Raw genomic sequence first — 23,398 nt, 5'->3', positions numbered from 1 at the left:
GTTAAATGTACGTGAAAGTCACGCAAGATAAGGAAGTTTGAAGGAGACTGAAATGCAGTTGCTGAGAAAGCAGTAGTTAGTAGCTCAAGGATTACTGAGGGAGAATATCGTCAGGACAAAAACCTATGAAATGCTAAGAAATAAGTATCAGCAGGAGGTAATTCTCCAAAACAGATCAGCCTGTTCCTAGGAGCACAGAGACTTCTTCACCTACTCGACAACTGCCTAATGAGCACAGACTGATGTCTCACTAGGGGCATACCAACATTTAGCATTGACTAACATGCTACTTGTTATCTAGTGCACACACTTTCCAATAAACATTTCACGTTCTTAAGTTGTATATATTGTACTTGCAGTCTTTGTACACAGGAAAAATTCCCAAAGAAAAGTGGTTCTGCTAGGATCTATTACATATTCATCAGCCTAGATGACAGTACACGTGAATAAAAAGTATATTTCAGTTCTAGAAGTGATCTCTGAACAGACTATTAAACAAACCACTACAGAAAAAGCTTATAGTACAAGCTCAGAAAACTCCAGGGAAAAATAACTTAGAATAACTTAGACCTTTTCATGGTCAATGGGACCTTGAAAGGCAAAATTCCTTAAATTAAAACTATGTCCTTCCTTTAGCATAATTCAGCTTATTATATGACAAGCAGGTTTAGACTGAGAAGCCCAAGGAACAGAGCTGCAAGGATAGTATCTGCCTCTATACAGTTTTAGCTTGTATATGGCAACAGCCCTAAGGGACAAAAAACATCATTTTGAACTGGAGGGGACAGCTGTTTGTTTCTGATACTTCTTATTGCTGAGTTTAAGATTTATCTAGACAAAGAACTATGTGGTAAGCCACCTCTCCACCAGCTAGTAGTAAATGAGAACCGAATCGAGGCCAAAATCAAGTTAACTTTTTCAGTTCAAACCTCATTCATCTTTCCAGAAAAAAAAAAAAAGAAAAAAAAAAAGTTTAAGTAATCATTCCATCTTCTGTAAATATGTCCATGCTTCACTTAGAAGAGTAGATGAAGATGACAAGCTAGTACTCAAATTGTTTAACTACAGTAGCTCTCTGTTGTTTTGTTAAACATCAGCAGGCAACTGGTCCATCTAGAGCCAAGTTCCAAAGAAAACACTATTCTTCATTTTACGTATGGAAATCAAGCTCTGACAGATGATTCAGACTTCTAAAACTACTTAGCTTAAGAGGAAGACAGACATCTTAATTGGTGTCTGGCTCCTAAATGACTTGTCCAGTCAACTGTCCAAACAGAGAACTGAATCCCTTGAAAACAAAGTATTTCCTGTAAATACTACTTCCTCATCGTAACATTTTCACTTCTGCTTAATGAAAAGCCAAACTCACTACATTCAGAGGTGCTAAAGGCTATAGGGTTACTTTGAAGATAAAGAGCATGGAAAACAATATTTTTATTTCAAGTACTACTGAACTTGTAGTTCCAAAAAGTTAGGGGAGGTTTAGGTTGGTAATAAGGAGAAACTTCTTCTCAGGAAGAGCAGTCAGGCATTGGAACCGGTTGCCCAGGGAGGTGGTGGAGTCACCGTCCCTGGGGGTGTTCCAGGAGAGGCTGGACCTGGTGCTTAGGGACATGGTTTAGTGGGTGATACTGGTGGTAAGGGGACAGTTGGACCAGATGATCTTGGAGGTCTTTTCCAACCTTGTCGTGAAGACATCTGTCCTCCTGAACAACTGCCACGTGTACTGAGGCCCTGCTTCCCAGGACACAGCAAAACATCACTCATTGATGGGAGGTAGACAACAATTGTTTTCCCTTTGTTTTTTCACAGTCTAGGTTTTTTACTTTTTCCTTTATTTAAACTGACCTTATCTCAACTTGTGAGCCTTTTTTTTTCCCATCCCCACTTTATTTTCTCCCCATCCCTTTGAGGAGGGGGAGTGAGAGCAGTGTGGTGCAGTTCAGCTGCCCATCAGCACCACACAACCGTTCTCTCTCCAAGTGGGATGGGGGAGAACACCGATAATAACAAAGTACAAAAACTTGTGGGTTGAGATAAAGACAGTTTAAATAAGGAAAAAAACAAGTCATACACAATGCAATTGCTCACCAACCACTGTCCAACACCCAGCAGGTCTCTGCACATCTGCCCCTGGCCAGCTCTCGCTCATATTGCTGATCACAGCACCACACGGTGTGGGACACCCCTTTGGCCAGCCTGGGCCAGCTGTCCTCGCTGTGTCCCCTCCCCGCTCCTGGGGCACCCCCAGCCTCCTCGCTGGCAGGGCAGCGCAAAGAGCTGAAACCTCCTGGGCTCTGTAAGGATTTGTAGAGGTTGGTAAGATTCCCTCTTCTCCAGGCTAAACAGGCCCAGCTCAGTCTTTCCACATAACACAGATGCTCCTATCCCTTAATCATCTCCATGGCTCTGTGCTGAACCTCTCTTGAAGTTCTACGCCCCTGTTGTACTGGGGGGCAGTTCTACATCCCTCTTGACAGATTGGAGAGGTGGGCAACCACCAACCACATGAAATTGAGCAAAAGCAAGTGCCGGATTCTGCACCTGGGAACGGGCAACCCTGACTATCCATACAGACTGGGCGACAAGACACTGGAGATCAGTCCTGCAGAAAGGTATCTGAGGGATTTAATCAACAGCAAACTGAACATGAGCCAGCAGTGTGCCCTGGAAGCCAGGAGGGCCAACTGAGCCCTGGGGTGCCTCAGACTTGGCATGGCTAGTCAGTCAAGGGAAGGGGTTGTCTTGCTCTGTGCTGGTGCAGCCTCACCTCTAATACTGTGTGCAGTTTTGGGTGCCACAGTAGAAGACAAAGCTGTTGGAGTGTCCAAAGGAGGGTTACAAAGACGGCGAAGGATCTGCAGGGCAAGATGTCTGAGGAGCAGCTGAGGTCCCTTGGTTTGTTCAGCCCAGAGCAGAGCAGGCTGAGGGGAGGCCTCATGGCGGCCTGCAGCTCCCTCACGAGGGGAGCGGAGGGGCAGGCGCTGAGCTCTGCTCTCTGGGGACAGCGACAGGACCCGAGGGAACGGCATGGAGCTGGGACAGGGGAGGGTCAGGCTGGGTGTTAGGGAAAGGTTCTGCACCCAGAGGGTGGTCGGGCACTGGAACAGGCTCACTAACAGGCATGCTCAGGTTCCTCAGAGGGCTGCTAGACATTCCCCAGAGCTCCTGGACCCCAACCCCAGAAGGTTCTGAAGTGTCCTGATGCTTCCCAACCAGCAGAGCCAGAGGTTGCTGTGCAAAATGCTCCATCTGGGGCTACAACTTTCAGAGATGGGACAGGGAGGTCCTGCATGGAAAATCCAGAGTGGGGCTGAACAGGTACATAGTCCAAGCAGGCAGAAGATAGGTTACTAACCTCTGTAGATTCAGAGGCAGTGTTCCTCTCATTTTCTTTGCCAAGTTTATTTAGGCTACAGAGCAGGAAAATGTGTTATCTGGGGTCCTCCTCTCTCCATTTACGTTGTAAAGCATGTCAGGACATCCCAGTTCAATGTCTTGCTCAAAGCATCAGTGCAGAGTGGACCATGCGGCTCAGGGCTCTATCCTGTCTGGTCTCAAAAGCTTCCAAGGATTGTGCTGTACACCAGAAGCTGGTCTGTTACAATCCCAGTAAGAAAGGTGCTCAAACTCTAAGCTAACATTGGAAACACTGTTTTATTGCAGCTCTGCATTTGGTGAAGCCAAACTGCACAAGTCCCCTTCCTCTAGCCTGCTCAAATCTCCCTGGTTAGCAGCCTTGCTCTGGAGTGCATCTGCTGGTCCCCCCCAGGTTGGTGTCACCTACTGATCCGAGGAGCAAGTACTAGCCCACCTCCTCCCAGTCCTGCTGCAACCTGGGATACTTCTTTCCTTGCTGCTTAAAATCAGCAGTTGGCAGTCATCCTGTGATCAGCCAGAATTCCCACCACGCTCTTTTTTGTTTGGTCATTTGTTTTCAATCACTGTAAGCCTGAAACCTATGAAAGTGTTTTTCACCCTCCTTGCATTTTTAATCATTAAGAGATCTTTATGCAACTCACTCCTTTGTGTGATTTATTAGCCTTCATCTGTAGTATTCTACCAGTAACTTGTATTCATAAGGACTTCACTGCCTCATAGTATTTTGAGTCACGATCATTAATTCCAAAAACACTGTGCCTGCTACTTTTAAGATACCATTCCTTACCTTAGTTTGTAAATCTGCACCCTGATTACAGAGAACTGGGGTGATGTAGTTTAGTTACAGGGTACTGACAGCTGTACACCAGTGAGGTTCATATTCCAGTGTTTTATCACAGTACAGTCCACACTGTCTCTGAAACGCAAGACTTTTTATCAGTACAGCACTCAAGCATGTCTAGGGTGGAAGTCCAAAAGATGAACCCCAAAAACATATTTTATCACTGGATGCAGGACTCCTCACCTGTTCCTACTGCAAAGCAGCAGAATGCAGAAGCATGACTATGCTGTGCATGGTCATCTGTTTTGTACTGCTTTCTTTTTTTTTTTAACCATATCAAATACAGTTGTAAGAACCATTCCAGGCATCCCAGAAAGCAAAAAAAAAAAAAAAAAAAAAAAAAGAAAAGAAAAGAAAAGAAAAGAAAAGAAAAGAAAAGGCAGGAGCTTGATTAACTGGGTCATGTTTGGAAAGTCACTTAATGACACTGATCATCACAGACTGACCAGAAACAAAGAACATCCATACATCATAACCCTTTCTACATTTAAAGGATCAGAGCACACATCTGTGTCCCAGCACACTGCCTTTCTATGAGTTCACAGACTGCTTCACAGGATATCCAAGGTCCCCACCCATAGCTGTCTAACAGCTAAACAGAAAATGTCTACAGGGACTGTTATATGGAACTAGTACTTGTTCCAGAAAAGGTAAAAAGTGAGTCCTGTTGATCACAGCTAGCACTTGTGCAAAGTTTTCTCTACTGATGCTTCTCTTTCATTCTGCAGCTATACAAAGAAACTCCACCTGTTGATTCCCACTCCTAGAACTGCTGTTCTGATCAGGATCCACAGTCAAAACACATTTCTCACAAGTCACCTCTACAGCCTTTTCTTCATATTCACCCTCATGACTGCAGTCCCCTCTGACTCCGAGAAACTCATCTCACAGAGAAAAAAGTTCAGGCACTGCATTAATAAAGGACAATGTGATAGAATTAAGAATAAGCAGTATTAAAAATACTGTTGAAGGGAAGGTTTGATGGCCCTTTTCAACACTTTGTCAAAACCCTCCGGCTTAATCTTGAACTACTCTCCAACGCAAGGAGCATTTTTTAATGCAAGTATGGAGCTAATGACAGGGAAAAACCATACAAAGATCTGAGGTTATGGTATCATTGCCAAGAGCAGATGCAACTAAAAGGAATTGCAACTATGTTGTTCTCAGGTTTCAATCAGTTCAGTGAAATATTTGAAGAGCACTCATCCTGACTGCCACCTGGAGGACAACTGGACTCTCCCCTGCACACAAAAGCTTTGACAACTCATGATACACATGCCACTTGTTCTTCCTGCAGGAGCAAAATGACGGAAGAGATAGCTTGTTTGAGAAATAGTAACTTGCAGCTAAGGGGCTGAAAAAACTTGTCTCTTCAAGGTTTGGCGTAAGCCAGCCTTCCCCAAATTCTCTATACAGAAGTACATTAAGTCTTTGAAGGCTTACCTATCTTTTCTGAGCTCCTCATAGCAAGCACTCACCCCCCAAAATACCACTTCTCATACGAGAGAAGCAATGTGATCCTTTCATGTAACCCAAGCAGCAGCAAGATCTGTAAACAGGAGTCATGCCTTCAACTTCAGAAGGACATAGAATAAACTGACCCTAGATGACAAACACTGTATCAACAATGAACCAAAAAAACTGAACAGAACAATTTTTACATGATGTGGCAGGAAAAAAAAACACTTTGCAAAACAAAGCATTTTCTTGTGGCAACTTCTGCCACCTTCAAAAACTACCTAAATGGAAGAAACAGCCTTAGAAGAAACATTTCCTTACAAAACAGGCAGTTCTGAACATGCAGAGATTCAAGTTGCAAAAGTACAGGTAAGAAAAACTGTTTCACAAAAAAGAATATGCAAAAAAGTCTGCCTTGCCCACAGCGAGATGGTCTGTGCTTAAGAACACTAATTAAACTTATTTACATAGTTATAAAAGTGCATTCTAAACATCTAAATGTTTGCAAAAATTATGCCTTCAAGTGTTCCCAAGAGACTTTACAACTGGCTCTAAATTTATGCACACAGTATTTAATAAACTACAAATTGTTACCCTGGTAGAGTTAGCTGGTTAGTACTTTTTTGCCTTGAATAAATTATTTTGGTTAATATTTTAGATACCCTAAGGCACATCTACCTCTACCTCAAGCAGAAGAAAATGGAATCATGTAGTTCAATGTATAATCTTTCAAAAACAAAGACATGCTACTACTTCAGGACTGCACGCCAGCAAGTTCAAGCAGTTGTTCCGTGCAACCTTTTTTTTAAACCAGAAACACAAGGAAATTAACCAAGAAAGCTACTGCATGAAAGGACAAGATGCAAAATTATCTACAAAAGGACAGACCTGACACAGTAGATTGTCAAACGTTTGCCTTGTAAAGGTAGTGAAAGTGTGCACACATCCTCGTTTTTCAGTTTTTAACTACATAAAGGTTTATTCAAAAAAAAAAGACTGATTTTCAATTCCCTCTCCCTCTTTCCACCCACGCTAAATTAAAAAAAGGATGAATACTCTTTCTTTAAAAAACTTAAAGAAAGCTCATGAGTTCCAATTGCATACACTGCATACACCTATTTCTTGTAGGAGTAATTTGAGATGCTGTATTTGATGAATTGTAATATGTACTAAAAGCTGTTCTAATAATTACTTCACAAGCTACAAATAAAACGCAAGCCTGAACAACAGGTCTAGAACTAAGACTAAGTTAGTGCCCTTCATAGGTTTGCTCTAGGATAATGTGACCCACGACTGTAGTTACTTTGTTTGCTTTTCAGAGAAGTAGAGACAACTGTACAGTTTCCTCCAGAAATTACTGTTCATATGCATTTCCTACCAACAAATCAAAAGCACCCCTGATTTCTTACCTGAAATTCAGAATGGATACACAGATCCTCAAGAAGAGTTGTCAGAAAAATGAGTCGTGCCACCCAGGACATTTTACTCAAGACTTCAAGTTAACATACATCCACTGCTTACAGTAAGGTAAGTGATGGTGTATCTACAATTAAGACTTACATGTCTGTACAATATGTAGCAGTAAAACCACAGCGCACAAAGAGTATTTTGTAAACAGGTATTTAAGTATTTTTCGAAGAAATACAGAAAGAACAGCAGCATGCTCAACCACAATAATAAATTGCGTAGTACTGTCCAAGTCAGTTCCAATACTCACACATTAAACCTTCAGTCCAGTAAGCACAGATTAGAAATATTATTTCCCTATACTAAGAGGGAAGACCGTACAACAAATACCACTCGGCATTGTACGCTGAATACCTGCAAACATGAGAAGCTTGTAAGCTTGTTCAGCTGTTCAAGACATTACAAATTACTATTTACCAGTTTCCTCTGTGGGCAGTGACATGCATCCTTGTAGCATACTTTGCTGGTAAATAAAGAAAATCCAAAGAAAAAGCAACTTTATGAAAATCTCTTTGTAAAACGCTTAATGTCTGCTTACAGACATTACATAGCTTCTACAAGTCTGGGAAACTCTTACAGACAAGCCACCAAGTTTGCTCTAAAGAAAACTTTTCCACAAGAAATAGCAGAAGAGTACACGTCTGTCAAAGGCAAAAACATACTACACACAACACTGGGCTCCATCCTTCTCAAAAGACTGCTTGGTATTAAAGTGTATTTCAAATAAGTTGTGGATGTAGCCCTTTATCTTTAGTTCCATACTGAGACCACACATTTCATGCATGTTGAAAAAGTACCAGCTCACGATGCTGCAGTTATACATGTTGGTTTTTTGTTTGTGTGTATCATACAAAGACTCCTCAAATTTTTATTAAGTAATTGTTTACAAGGTGTTTAACAGCTCCTTAAGATTGTCACCTCATCATTTGGCACAGATTTCAAAACTAACCTGTTAAAAATGAAGGGACATTAAGTTTTGATGCACCCTTTCATAAAGCTCTCTCCCAAAACAGGTCTTCAGAGAACTATGTTCCCAGGCAAAATTTCAGTAACAAAGCAGTAAGTTCGAGGGATCTCCTAAATTCCACCTGCAAACAAAACAGGAATCACATCCCACCTATTATAGCAACATGCTAGCTACAAAACATCAAACACCTACTGAACCATTTAACACTTAAGAAATACCTTTTTTTTTTCCTGTACGTAGGAAGGCAAGAGCCATTTTAAATTATAATCAACCCTGGGTTCATCATAACTGAGTATGTATGCATTGTTGAAAGCATCAGTGTAAGATACAAGCTAGCTTGTGAACATCAAATGTTCCATAAAGCTTAACAGTAATGAGCATTAAGTAAAATAGCTCACTTAAAACACAACAGAATAAAAACAGTTTGGTACTAAATTGGCTTTAATCCCATGCCTCAAATGAACTTGCAGAACTTGACATCCTCTCTCTTTCTGGGTTCATGCTGCTGCCGCCTTCATAACTCTAGGAAACAGAAGAGGTACTAGTTTAGAATCATTTGCAGTTGTTTTAGCACTTTGCATTCATGACTCTCAATGTCATCTGAACATTTTTCTCTAAGTAAATGCACAAGTTTTATCATTAACCTTCCATATGTGTTTTTCTTAGACCCCAGTCTGAAATTAATGCACTTTTATCAACCTCAGTTTTAATCAGGTGTGGGAATAACCTTTCCCCAAGTTTAAATCCCAACTTCTTCCCTTATCCAAACAAATCAATTAACAGAACTTCGGGGAAAAACTTCCTTCTCTTTCTTAAGGCTGACTGCCTCCATCACTTCCCCAGTAAAATCCTTTTCCTTTGGGAAGTTGATTAAGCCTGTCACCTAAAAGATAGTTCTGAAATAGTCAGATAAAAGCCTCCAACAGATTCTAGTTTCAAATTCATCATTTCATCATCAAATGGAATGCATGAAAGGGTAATTTGAAAGAGACAGTGAATATTGCACACAAATTAAGACTGAATCTTCCTTCCCCAGGAGAGAGGTCATCAGCATCCTTATTATGCCCACATTACAGCAGAAGCCTACTGCAGGTGATAGATTTATTAGCACCACTACAGAACATCAGATACAGGTCTCTCATTAATAATAGAGCAGTACGAAAAAACAGCATTACTAATTTATTTCAATGAAAAAGAGCTGATTAGGTGTCGTGGTTTTGGCTGGGATAGAGTTAATTTTCTTCCTACAGGCTCATATAAGGCTGTGTTTTGTATTTTTGATGGAAACTGGGGATAACACACCAATGTTTTATTTGCAAAGCAGTGCATCGGAGATCCAAGGACTTTTCTGCTTATATCACCCTGTCAGTGAGGAGGCTGAGAGCGCACAAGCTGGTAGAAAAGCTGGTCCAGACATACCACAGGGATCAACCTCTACATATACCTGAGGGGACAATGTAAAGAGGATGGGGCCAAACTCTTCTCAGTGGTGGCCAGTGATAGGACAAGGGGCTACGCATATACACTGAATCACAGGAGGTTTCATCACTGCATGAGGAAGAACTTCTTTATGGTTTGAGTGACAGAGTACTGGAACAGGCTGCCCAGAGAGCTTGTGGAGTCTCCCCCTCTGGAGATACTCAAAAATCAGCCTGGATGCTAGACTGTGTAACAAGCTCTAGGTGACACTGCTTGAGCAGGGGCATTGGACTAGATGATCTCTGAAGGCCCCTTCCAACCTGTCCTGGTTTCAGTTAGGACAGAGTTAATTTTCCTCCTAGTAGCTGGTATGGTGCTATGTTTTGGATTAGGATGAGAAGAGCGCTGATAACATGCTGATGTTTTACTTGTTGTAGAGCAGTGCTTACACCAAGCCAAGGACTTTTCAGCTTCTCGCTCTGTCCTGCTAGCGAGCAGGCTGGGGGTGCAGCAGGAGCTGGGAGGGGACAGACCCAGGACAGCTGACCCAAACTGGCCAAAGGGGTATTCCATACCATCTGACGTCATGCTGAACAATATATAGGGGCGGCTAGCGGGGGGGGGGGGGGGGCCGGCTGCTCGGGGACAGGCTGGGCATCGGTCAACGGGTGGTGAGTAACTGCATTGTGCATCACTTATTTCGTACACATTACTATTATTAATACTGTTATTATATTATGATTATTATTATTGTTGTTGTTGTTATTATTTTCCTGTCTTAATAAACTGTCTTTACCTCAACTCACAGGCTTCACTTTCCCATTTCTCTCCCCCATCCCGGAGAGGGAGGGGGGAGGGTGAGCAAACGGCTGTGTGGTGTATGGCTGCCAGCCGGGCTAAACCACAACACAACCTCAAACATTCCGTGATTCCATACCATCTGACATCATGTTCAGCAATAAAAGCTGGGGTAAAGAAGGAAGAAAGAGGGAACATTCAGAGTGATGGTGTTTGCCTTCCCAAGAAACCATTACACATGATGAGGCCTGCTTTCCTAGAAGTGGCTCAACACCTGCCTGCCAATGGGAAGTAGCAAATGTATTCCTTGTTTTGCCTTGCTTGGGCACAGCTTTTGCTTTACCTAGTCGACTGTCTTTATCTCAAGCCATGAGTTCTCATACTTCTACCCGTCTTCCCATTCCACCTGGGCAGAGTGAACAAGCAGCTGTGTAGTGATGAGCTGCCTGATGGGCAGAACCAGAACACTAGCCATGTGCAGTCTTCTGGAATCACTGTTTTCAGAAAGACTTGTAAAGGCGGCATTAGAATTCGATGATCTCCAACTCCACAGCTCACGCACTGAATAAGTATGATTAAGACGGCAGCATTCCCAAGGCATAACGAACAGCGATCAGATTTCCTCTAAATCTCATGTGTGCGTGGAACAGAAGTCAGTGTCAGATTTTGTAATTAAAAGGTCACAAAGGACATGAAAGACTGACTCAGTTCTATAAGTGAAAGATTTCATGGAATCAAAGTTTGGAAAACACTCCAAGATCATCTGGTCCAACCCTCCCCCTACCACCAGTATTACCCACTAACTACCACCAGTATGTCCCTAAGCACCACGTTCAAACTTTCTCTAAACACCCCCAGTGACGGTGACTCCAACTCTCTGGCCAAGCTGTTCCAATGCTGAATCACTCTTCCTGATAAGCAATTTCTCCTAATTTCCAACTTGAGCATCCCCTAACTTTTTGAAAGCAAACTAGATTAAAAGACTGATGAGATACGCCTTTGGAAGTGATCTAAACAAATAACATGTCCTTGAACACAAATTTAGAAGAAAGGTCCATTGAGGCTGCAAGCATGAGAAAGAAGCAAAAGTTTTAAGTGTGTAACTGAGGTCTCAACGAAGACCCAAAGTAGGAAAAAAAACAGATCTGATTAGGGAGCTGGACTGGAAGGTAGATACAGGTAAAACACCCTTTACTTTCACTAGTTATAGGACACAAACAGATCACTCACAAAATGCAGATCTAAACTTGAATAACTCCAGTTTCATATATTGTGTGAAAACAGACTGAGTAATTATTTCTGAGGTCTCTAACAATATTGACATTTGGAATGCAACTGAGATGCAATGCAGTTGTTATGTAAGCAAGAGATCAAGGAAAGCCTTTTGTTGAAGGCATCAAAATTCAAGTACATAATAGCAAGAAATATTAAACACCAATTGAAAAAAACATTCCAAGCAGGAACATGCATAGAACTAAAAAGGGATTTGGGAGCTATGCCACCCAGACTGACTCATTTACTCAAGCTGTATTTTAACACCTGGTAACATCAACCCTAAGAAACCAGAAGATTCTTTATCACAGACATTATGAACAATTATAACACGGATCAGATTAGGACATTTATCTAGCTGTAACTGCTTTAAAGTTTTCAGTCAAATGAGTTACTCGGCTGAGTGATTCACAATAAGCAGTGACTGTGCAACTAGCAACTCTTTGTTCCAACATACACAGTAGGTAAGTTTTTGAAACTACAGCCTTTGTGCCTGTCTGCACAAACCTTTTCTTCTAGAGTCACTTGACAAGGCAGATCAAGGCTAATGCAGCTAGCAAGGCTCCAGTCTAAACAGTCTCTAAAGTCTAACTCTAAAAAGTTAAACAAGTTATCCAACACAAATTTCAGAAGTACTGAGTACTTTGAAGATGCACAACTAAGATAAGTGACACAATTACAGCCCAAAGTTTCAGAAATATATACTTGGTATATATATTGCTAACCACACTTTTATATTTACACAGAATTCCAAAAGCCAAGGCTCCCACTTCATTTTCAGACTTACCTTTTGGGTATTAACAGATGCAACGAGATTTGTTCCTTGAACACTAAAAGCAATTTCTTCCAACCAAACAGGAACTTCCTGTTGAGCCTACATAATTAGAAAAGTGAATTTAGAGACTTCCACTGCTTTGCCAATTCATATTAAGAGTTTTACGACCATAAGCAAAGAAATAATACTTGCTTAGTATGTTAAAGTGAGATCTGAAAGAAAAAGAAAAGTTGAGCACTAAGATTTGAAACTTACATCTGAAAGCACTTTAACTAGAGACTGTGCAAGATGGCCATCTGAACCATTATCAAAAAATGAAATTGCTTTGCCGGTATTTCCGCAACGACCAGTTCGTCCAATTCGGTGTACATACACTTCAATAGTCGAAGGAAGATCAAAATTAATAACATGCTGAACATTTTCAATATCCAGGCCTCTTGCTGCCACTGAAGTTGCCACCAGAACTGGACATTTGCCAGAGCGAAAATCCTGAAGAGCTACCTCTCTCTCTCTCTGTTCCCTATCTCTGCCAAAAAGAAAAATTGTTAGAATGGGCGTCTCTAAAATCTGCAGTATTATTTAAGATACAAGTTAAAAGGCCATGACTCAAAGACAGAAGTAGTTCTTGAAAAAACAACCCCCATATCCTACCAGTTTAAGATTTCACAGCAGTAAGACACAGCAAATTTATGCCTCCAGAGAAATTACATTTTTTGAGAGAATAACATATATTAGAACCATTTCATCAGTGCATCTACAGTCCACTTAGAGGTAAACAAAATACTCTCAAAGTTGAGCATACAAAGCAGAAAAGAAGAGTGTTATGGCAACCGTAAATGTTGAAAGAAGGGGAGAAGACAGAAGAACTTCATTCTCAAGCATACAAGTTAGTCAAGTGTTTTAAACCACAAATTCAGAATTCATCTCCACAGAATGCTCTGTCAGAGATGGGCATTTTAATCAGTTATTAGTAATTCATGCAATTACAAAAGAATCATAAATCAAACTCATTGTCTCCCTTAAGATCCACTTGTTCAACTGACTATTTCTTCATGCCGTAGCTAAAAGTGCTTTTCCCACTACTTTGCATTAAGCCAGATTATTAAAGATGGATTCCATGTAGCTTCTCGCACAGGAGCCAGCCAACAGGATAGGTCTTTTTTTTTTTTTTTTTTAAACACCAGAAGAAAATTAGATTTGCTCTGAGTTTCGCATTTTTAAAGAGTGTTGATAGGTTATCTATAATACCGTAGATCTGAGTTTAACTCACGTTCTTTGGTGTCTAACTGAAAGAACAAACCAGAAAGCTAAAAACCAGTGCTCTGTAGCGTTTGCCATTTCATTAAGCCTGGTAGGACACTACCCCAGAGAAGAGCAACTATCGTACCACACTTCAACTCAAAGAACTCAAGTGGCTCTGAAGTCAGTAACGTTCCTGACAAGTTAGTAGATTCCATGAAACTAGATATTCTATTCATAAATCTTTAATAAAAAGAAAAAATTCGTATTCTTTAATAAAAAAAACTTTAATTCACTGCATAATAATTCTACAGAAATGCATTAAGAAACTCCTCCTACACAAGACAGGTTGTACAATCACAATTCAGGACAGCCAAACACAGAAGGCCTGATCTTCTCAAAAAGATCTTTCATGTTTGTGAAAATGACAGTACATAGGATACAAACAAATATTTTTTAACGGTTCTATGAAGGTTATTTTAACTTATCTATGGCCTTGGTATTCTGATGTTTGTCAAAACATCATCCGAAACAGAAGATATCCAAGACCCTTCCTCTAAATTACAAGATGAAAAATATCACAATTACTTTGACATTTTGCAGCTCACCATGAATCTTAAGATTCAGTTAGCTAGCCTAGATTTTAACATAAAAATACTGTTTCAGCTCATTATGTGAAAGACGGATTGCCTTAGACCTCAAATTAGTGAACATCCTACCTTGTTTCTCAGCATTTGTTCAGAAACACAACACTAATGATTAGAATGCAAATACAAGTTAGAAGAATCTTCTCTTTACAACAAACTCTATACAAACAGTGTTACAAGTCCATGAACACATCAAGAAGAAAAACAATAGCATAAGAAGCCTGTATGGGATATGACTGGACTTTAGGAAACCTGTAAGACAACTGGAAGATCCACAACTGCCACTTCAGTTCATGAACATCATCTTGCCACTAACATCAAAAGATCTTTTTTGGTCATGCAAATTATGACAGAATCTACATACAAACAACTTTTGATTCTACCCGATTTATTATATCCCAGTTTTATTGTTTAGCGGCAGGTATCAGATTCTTCAGCTCTTATAGAGCACTTGAAGCATGCTCAACCACGAAGATTGATCCCGCACCTACAACATTAGACAGTGATAAGTATTACAGAGCAGCACTGTCAAGTTTTCTTTGCAGAAGTGCTATCAACTACTACAACATTAGGATTTGCACACCCATAAATGCCCACAGTGTAAAGGAGAATGATAATGTAAATGATATGGCATTTATTATATTTCCAGCTCCTATAGAGCATTTGAAGTGTGGTAAACCATGAAGATGTATACTCAGCATATGCAGTGAGAACTGGCCTTCAGAAATGCTACATTTTCAACAGGGTACAGGTGCTGAGGATTACAAGGCAATCTGAACCAATAAAAGCTAAGTCACAACCACGAAAGTTCAAGAAAAAACTAAGATCGAGTACTACCAGCTTTCACTGAAAAAATACTTAACCAACTTTCACTTAATACTTACCCATGGATGCTAGTGGCTGGTATGTTTTCTTGACAAAGAAAGGCTGCAATGTAGTCTGCTTTTTTCTTTGTCTCCACAAACACCATGGTTCGTTCACGACCTACGTTGAACAAGAGTTCAGATCTATTGCAGTTTGAAACCTGATGCAGTTTCACTATTCATAGCTACAGTTATTTCTAACAACTAATGTCAGAAATGGCTTTGAATAAAGTCTTTAGCTAATAACTATAATTTCTTGACTGTGTTGAACTAATTCAATCCATCAATTTCCCGATCGAAACAAACTCAGATGAAGACTAGTGCATTATGTTTCTCCTAAGTAGAGAGATGAAATACAAATTTTGCTCTGTGGTAAGTCTCAGTGTGAAGTCTCTTTCTATAGCATGTAAATTGACACGGCACACAATTCCGAATACTGAACACCACTAAGGTACACCGAAGGGAGCATGAAACTCCCTTCCAGTTTTGATCATTAAAATGTATGATACATTCAGATCATCACTGTAAACATCCCAGCCATTGACTAAGTACAGGCCCAGAGGTTCACTTTCATTTAGTATGCCCACACTCCAGAGGTAATACCACCAAGTGCTGAAGTAGTTACTAAACATCCATGCAAAGAAACTAACCATCTGGGAAGCTTCTCTGCCACTACTCAGAGGTGAGACTCTGACAAATACCAGTAACACTAACAAGTCTAAAACCTGTAACTCCCTGAGAAAGGACTGAAAAAGCTTCAGTCAATAATCTTGTAAATTAAACCATGACCTGTTTAAAAGCAAAAGCACAAGTTTAGAAGTGATTGTATTCCCTGGAAGACAGTAATAAGGAAAGCTACCTGTCGTATGTAGAATTTCTACCAGCTTTTCCCTCTTGGAATACTGGGGAACCAGAAGAATACTTTGCTGAACGTCACTGCAGGCTCCACCCACATGTCCAACAACAACAAATAAATAGTCAGTTTTCAAAAATTCGCCAGCCAGCCTTGAAAAGAAAGAAAATTGAGCAATTTGAAGTCTATTATGTAGCTTATTTTTGCCTTAAGATCAAGTGATTTCATGTCTTGTAAGCATCACAATTACTTATACCATTCCTCAGATGGCAGAGACTATAAAACCGTATACGCATTTTTTGAAAAAGCTAAAAAACACTGCATTGTTTTCTAAACAGCTGTGCAAAAAAAAAAAATTCCACATATATACTTGAAGTAAAATGGTTTATTGACACACATGCTCACAGAACCGTTCTTGGGACACTATTTCATCACTGTCTGAAGTCCAGAATTTGAAACCGACCTTCGAGAGACAGCACCAACCTTAATGACTGTTGAACAAAACTAGGAAAACCATGGCTCTCAACTCCTCTGCCTAGAAAGAGTCTTAATGACCCGAGTTCAGGAATAAAACCAAAAGGTATGTTAAAACTAAATCTGACTACACTCACTAAAAAGACTGAATGAAAGTGCAGGAGAGTGTGAAATTAGCAGTGCCGAAGAGAACACCATGTCCTACCTACACTATTCAAAGTTGTTTTGACAGTAGAATAAAGAAAAAAATAGGTTTTCTGACTCCAGAATCAGGAAGGCAGTAAATCCATGGAAAAAAATCAATTCCAGAAAAGAAGGAGCTTTTCACTCTCTAAACTGACAAGATCACTTTTAGGCATTCCAATTTCAAAAGGTGAGAGGAATATTATCAGATTTCCAAACTGTGATACAAGCACTCAAGTTTCTGAAGTCTTTTACCAGCATTTGCAAATCCCGCAAGACTGACAGCAGCAAGGTAGTGTTTTGTTTTGTTTTAAACAAGAAGTAGTCAGCGTATGTCTTGCACAGTTAAAGACTCTCTCTTTTCTGAGGTTGTTAATTGCAGTATTCTCAACTCATCCCTCATTATGCAGCAGAAACATGTAGCAAGACCATTAGCTAAAACAAACTTATAAAGATAACCTAGAGATCCAGACACCAAGGATTCTTCCCATGGTTTGCCAGGCTCAGCAACACCATTACCATCTGCTGAAATTTGCTCTCTGCCTGGGAAGTGGAACCTTAAGGGTAGTGAATGATAGAGCTTTAACATACATCTAGAACACATTAGGAAAGTTTCAGAATTACCAAAACCAAAGAGCACTCATGCATTTAAAGAATGGTACGTCAGAAAGGCTGGTGAGTTGAGCAATCATTGAGCTGTTTGTTTAAACTTCACCCTGACAGCAAAAATAGGAGTACCGGTGCTGCTTGTTGAACACAGCAGAATCACTGCTTTTGTGCTTGCACAAAAATATGGAGCAATAAGGGCAAGAAACAAATAGGGGCAGTATGAGGACTGCTGTAGAAGCAGAATTCAAGAGCTTTCAGACAAAGTTCACAGCTTCCCTGAGAGTCCCCAGCTAAATCAAGCAATTCATCTTTCATCTATACAAGTTAGGAGATCTGTTGTTTAGAAAAAAAGACAAGTCTTCAGCAAGGAATGTTAACAGTATAGTTTTTCAGTACACTTTAGCAAGTTTGTAAGTTTTAAAAACAATTAATACACTTAACTCTTCAGACCTTCAACTCTACAAAAGTACACCTTCAGCTCTATTTCCATTTTCATTTAGCTCACCTCTGAACTTCTTCAGGGAAAGTGGCACTAAACATCAGTGTTTGGCGTTTTTCTTTTGATGGCATGTCTGGGTAAGAAATCAGCTTCTTCATATCTAAGCCAAAACCCATATCAAGCATGCGGTCTGCTTCATCTAGCACCAAGTATTTCAGTTCACACAAACCAATCTGTAAATATTTCAGTGAAAGAAAAATTGCATTGTTTCACTGACAGTGCACACTTAAAAGAATGTCTTAACTGCCAAAATACATCTTTTACTTTTTTCTTTCTAGTAGAATTTAATTATTGACAAACAAAATCTATCCTTATCATGCGCTTTGTTTTATTTTTATCTCTATCTGAACTCCTAACTTGTTAATCTGCACTAATTCTAGCCATATGCATACACCAAAATTTTTCAGAAGTTGGTTCAGCAATGTAAATCAAGATGGAGCCTAATGCAGATCAACTAATATTCAGCACATTTATTTTAAAACTGTGCTCAAGTCTTAGGTTCTCTCCCTCACATTCTCAGAAAACTTGTTCTGTAAAAAGTAAACATCAGAAGACATGTAAAGGACATTACAACTTCCCTTTGCTGATGAAGACTCATTGTGACTAAAAGCCTGACAACCAGAGAAAGCCAGTCTCTCTCTACTGTATTACCAAGATTTTTTTTTCCAAATTATTTGTTCAGTGCAATATCACTGATGATGATGATGACTGATACCACTATAAAGCAATTTCAATTTGAATTTATAATTGTTTGAGGAATAAAAATTCAAATACTTCACACCTGAATTTATATTTTTGAACAAAACCAGTATGAAAAAGTTTGAAGAATTAACATTAGCACAGTTCTACCTGCAGATAAAAACTATTATACAGCAAAACAAGCAGGACATGAGAAGAAAATCTGCTACAGAATTTTCCATGAAAACTAAGTCAACACAGTCCATTTATTTTTCGATAAAATGTAGTTGAATACTGCAGCCAATTTGATCTAGACTGGTATTTACCAGCATGCCCTGAAAGGGAGTAAAGAGATCTGGGCTCCCAATACACTTTCAAAATCTTCACAGTATTCAGTTATTCCAAGAAAAGGTCACTTGGATTAAGTGCCTGTACAAAGACAGCATACTGTCTGGTGTTCGTGGCTCTATATTTGCTTCTAGCAAATTTGAATAACGAACACCAATATATGCAAGACTAAGAGTACTTAAGCGAATTCAGGCTACGTTTCACAATCTTACCTTTTCTTTTCCAATAATGTCTAGAAGCCTTCCTGGAGTGGCACATAATATATTACAGCCTTGCATTATCTGACGAATTGAATGGCCTGTTTGTGTGCCTCCATAGATCACAACAGGCCTTATACAAGTTCTATCGTACAGAAAAGAAGTGTGATTAATTTGCCATGTAGATAAATAGTGTAATTATAGAAAAATATATAATCAGATTTACCACAAAACAACTTAACGTGACTTGTTTAATTCCTTCACCGTACAGCACAGCCTACTACCAAAAGCAGGACCCAAGACCAAAAATTCACTCACTATACGCTCAAGGTTCCCATTCATACTACCATTTCATAGGATGCACAGGTGGCTTTCTTGGAATGAACACTGCATCTCACCTGCATTCTTCACTCATCCTTCAACTGATATAGACCACTGCAGTAAGAACTGACATGTGTTAGACATTGTTCCCTTCCATACTGAAGACTTAGTAGGAAAAGAAGAGGATCAAAAAATATGCCATTAGTGCTTCAGAAGCTTCCTACATCTCAAAAGAACAGTCCAGTACATATACCAAGGTATGTCTTTGTAAAGCAACTAGTCACACGGAGAAAGCAGCACAACACACAAGCACAAGACTGCAAGCACCTTCCATCACTGGATCATTTAGTACTCTCTCCAGTAAGGTTTTTGGCTAGATCAACAAAGTAAAGCTATATCAGATTTTCTTCTGTAGAAAGAACACCCCTATAACCACGAACTACCTTATTCAGCCACTTGCTAAGCTTCTACATTCATGCAGTGAGCATTTCCATATTCAAATTCTAGATGTCTGTTCTTGAAGATACTATTCAGCTTCATACACAACAAGGCTGAATCACAACTGGCAGGGTTTTACTATTTATCTGGAACTTTTCAGAAAACTTTGATCATAAATGTAAGTAGGCTGGACTGGTAACATTTCAGCATTTATGTTACCAGTTGGTGATATTTTATATTCCTGTTTGTGAGCTAAAGGGAAGAGCTTAAGAAAACCACAAATCTGAACTGAGCAATACACACACAATACTGCAGAGGCAACAGGCTCACAACCTGGTATCGTTTAACTGGCTTACGTTATATCTTGCTTTTGCTGCCAGGCAGCTGCAGCAGCAGCTTTCTGAATTCAAAAGGTACTTTATTGTGAAGTAATCTGTGCGTAGTTTAAAAGAGCATTAATTAGTAGAACTAGGTACATGAGTAAAACAGTTTTAGGTATTAAGAAGCTACTCCTAGTACTATGTTGAGTGAATAGCTATGTACTACCTCCAAGAGCAAAAAACAGCCACCAAGCCTAAGTTTGCTTGAACAACCAAAAGCAAGTCCACCAGACTTCGCATTGCAAGTGATGCTCTCCATTCCACCTTCTAAGAATAACAAGTCATTACAGATAATTGATTTATTTCCTCCATTCACTGGCGAACCTATCACTGAACAGCAGAAAGATCACTGGCAATCTAGTATAAACGTAATCTCATCTATCATGCAACAGCCAAGGGCACAATGACAAGTTAAAACCTTTTGTTTTGAAGAAGCAGAACTGAAGAAAAGCTTCTCCGAACCATGAAATATTTCTGTTCAAGACCAGAAACACTGGTAAGTATAGAGGTACTACAAACCATCACTGAAAGTTAACTAAAACCCCTAACATGTAACTCTGTTTGTCAAGATGAAAATAACAGCAAGTAACCAATAAAGCAAGCTAAAATTAAGCTCTTTAAGTAACTTCGATTATCACTAAAGATCATGTGACAGTTTTAGTACTCCTCTACAAGCTGAAGTAAGCCTCCCTACCCTTGCCAGTGGGAAGACGAAAAGTTTAAATTTCTAACCATACGGTAATAAACCTGCTAACCACCTAAGTGCAAGTGTCTGTAATCATTCAATTTGATCGGCACACAAAAAATTTTTGAAAGCTTGCGAAGAAAAAAGGCTTGCTGATTAAGTAACAAACAATACTAGGCAGCAGTGCACAAGCTCACCCATAGAGAAATTTCCTTGCTTCTAGGAAGATCTGATTTATCAGTTCTCTAGTTGGGGCAACAATAATACATTCTGGTTCTTGCTGCTTTTTAAAGCTACTGGCAGTTATGCCATCTCTCATCATCTGGGCCACAATTGGTAGAAGAAAAGCTGCCTAAAAAAAAAAAAGCATTAATATATGTTTAGTCTTAAAGCATTAATTGGTTACACTAAATGCTGTGTATTAATCTTAAAAAGCTGGAGTGCTACAGCACACTATCAACTTCAAGCAAAACAGAATGCAAAAGGATTGACCGGAACACACCACAGAACATCAAAACTTATTTCTCCCTGTTTATGAAGTACGAAAGCACCTCTGCACCTTCAGAGTCTAATAATGCAGGAACACCATCATGCACTCCGTTACTTCTGAGTTCTTCAGGCAGTTCTACACATCCTCCTGATGCACACTGGTAGTTGATTACCCTGGCATCAAATGCCCTTCTAAAACATGCACTTAGAACCTTTACATTATCATTAACAGATTTGTAAGGTAACAATGTATCACTAATCTCTAGACTATTACAATAGCAGATCAGCTTGTGACATCTGCATCAGCGCTCTTAATTCCCAGTAAGACTAATTATCCCCCAAAATAGAACATTTAACCGTTGTCCCAAAAGCATTCAGAATATTTGTAGCATAAGACTTGGACACTATACCTTCTCCTTTCCATAAACGGAAGAGGTTCTTCAAAACAGTAACTAATAAGCTACATAACACAGCTGGAGTTCTACATTATACTGAACTTCAGAAAGCTATGCTTAATAGCCAAATACTCTCATATGGAGCTGTCAGTGGTAAGATTTGAGTATATTAGAGAGTTTAAGAAGTTGAGACAACTGTCACCTTCTTAACTCTAGTCACTGTTCCATTATTAATATCAAATCACCTAAAACTAAGCATGGTGCTGATCAGACTTGGTAAAACCAAAGACAACACAGCAGGACACACTATTACAATCTGGCATGAGTGTTAAAAAAAACAAAAACTTTCAACTGCTTTTTTTCTAATAAACATTTTCCATGATGGCCTATATGTCTAATTCTGTATCTGTAGACCTGGAGACTGGCCTGCTGTACCTAGTAATTAGTTCACTGATGTATTTAAAAAGATAATAAGCCTGAGAATGTGAATATCCACCCATCCTTTGTGTCTACAAAGAACAGTACACTTGCCATCTCTGCGCAAAGTAGATTGTTCAACGTAAAAAAAAAAATAGATGCTTTCCAAGAAAAGAATGGTTATTGAGAAGACAGGCATTTACCTAAAACTCCTAAATCACATTTCCAGTATAAATGAATGTTATACAAAATGCTTACGGTTTTTCCTGATCCTGTTTGGGCACATGCCATTAAATCCCGCCCTGCCAGTATAATAGGAATGCTGTACTTCTGCACCGGTGTAAGTTTAGAATATCCAGCTTTAGCAATGTTCTTGTTTAAAGTCTGACAGAGGCTAGCTTCTTCAAAAGACTATAGAAGAAAAAGGAAAAAAAAAGAGCATTTTACATTATACAGTTAGAGTTTAAAAGCGAGATGTTTATAGGATACAGACATCCAAACACTAAAATGCATTAAATTATGAGGGAGGGGTTTCACCAGTCATCTAGATTGTCAAGATTCTCACAAGCGAAAGACACAAGGTTTTCTTCAACCCACTCATGCCCTTCAAAGTAGTGTTATTTGTATGTCAGTGAAGGATTTGGAGAACTGCCCAGAAGCTATATATTACATCTGGATGCAAACACATTTGCACCATGACACGCTGTGAAAATGAACTAGAACTCTGTTTTGTTACATGTAGTGGATATACTCAGTCTCTGTGCTAAAACTGCTAAGTGGAGTTGAATCAACATCACTATCCAGGAGCGAAAAGCATCATACGTGACAACACGATTTTAACTTCAGTGAGAGAACCTTTGCAGGAGCAGGAAGGGGATCAACTCCACATCACTACCATTCCTCCCTCTGCCCTTCTTCCTCATCCTTCTTCTTAAAAACGAGTCTGTCTTCCTTTGTTCTTTTTTTTTTTTCAAGCTAGCCAACTGGCCTTAAGTGGAAGCAAAATTACAGAGAGCTTTTAAAGAATAAACTGCAGATAAGAGAAAACATGGCTACAAATGTTCAAAACCACCTTTGTCCAGATGAAAAGTATTCCAACAGGTGTTCATTCACAATCTTAAAGATTCCCCAGTAACCAACTTCAACAAGATGACTACCAGCCTTCCTAGAAATTGCTCCCCAAGACCTCTTTCTTTCAAGCTGTAAACTGGTGTTTTCTGTAACTTAAGGAATATACGTACTTCCTGTTCATCCAGTGTTACTTATTCTAAGCCATTTCTGTCATTTGTCAATCTAATTTTGAAC

At 39.6% G+C, this 23,398-nt stretch overlaps 1 protein-coding gene across 1 annotated transcript in view; it reads right to left on the bottom strand.

Annotated features, from left to right (window-relative positions):
- Positions 1 to 8,187: 8,187 nt before the first annotated feature.
- DDX4 (DEAD-box helicase 4) overlaps positions 8,188 to 23,398 on the bottom strand; it is a 35,355-nt gene continuing 20,144 nt past the window's right edge. Inside the window, exons 11-19 of the mRNA XM_035553701.2 lie at positions 22,352 to 22,504; positions 20,990 to 21,144; positions 18,984 to 19,113; positions 17,752 to 17,918; positions 15,987 to 16,132; positions 15,149 to 15,248; positions 12,634 to 12,904; positions 12,391 to 12,477; positions 8,188 to 8,636 (exon numbers count right to left, since the gene is read on the bottom strand). Coding sequence (XP_035409594.2) covers positions 8,556 to 8,636; positions 12,391 to 12,477; positions 12,634 to 12,904; positions 15,149 to 15,248; positions 15,987 to 16,132; positions 17,752 to 17,918; positions 18,984 to 19,113; positions 20,990 to 21,144; positions 22,352 to 22,504 — 1,290 coding nt within the window. The 3' untranslated portion in view covers positions 8,188 to 8,555. The remainder of the gene's footprint in view (positions 8,637 to 12,390; positions 12,478 to 12,633; positions 12,905 to 15,148; positions 15,249 to 15,986; positions 16,133 to 17,751; positions 17,919 to 18,983; positions 19,114 to 20,989; positions 21,145 to 22,351; positions 22,505 to 23,398) is intronic.

This window comes from Cygnus atratus, chromosome Z (genome assembly GCF_013377495.2).
Source record: "Cygnus atratus isolate AKBS03 ecotype Queensland, Australia chromosome Z, CAtr_DNAZoo_HiC_assembly, whole genome shotgun sequence".
Classification (NCBI taxonomy): Eukaryota; Metazoa; Chordata; class Aves; order Anseriformes; family Anatidae; genus Cygnus; species Cygnus atratus.
This window is presented reverse-complemented; position numbering and strand designations above follow the sequence as displayed.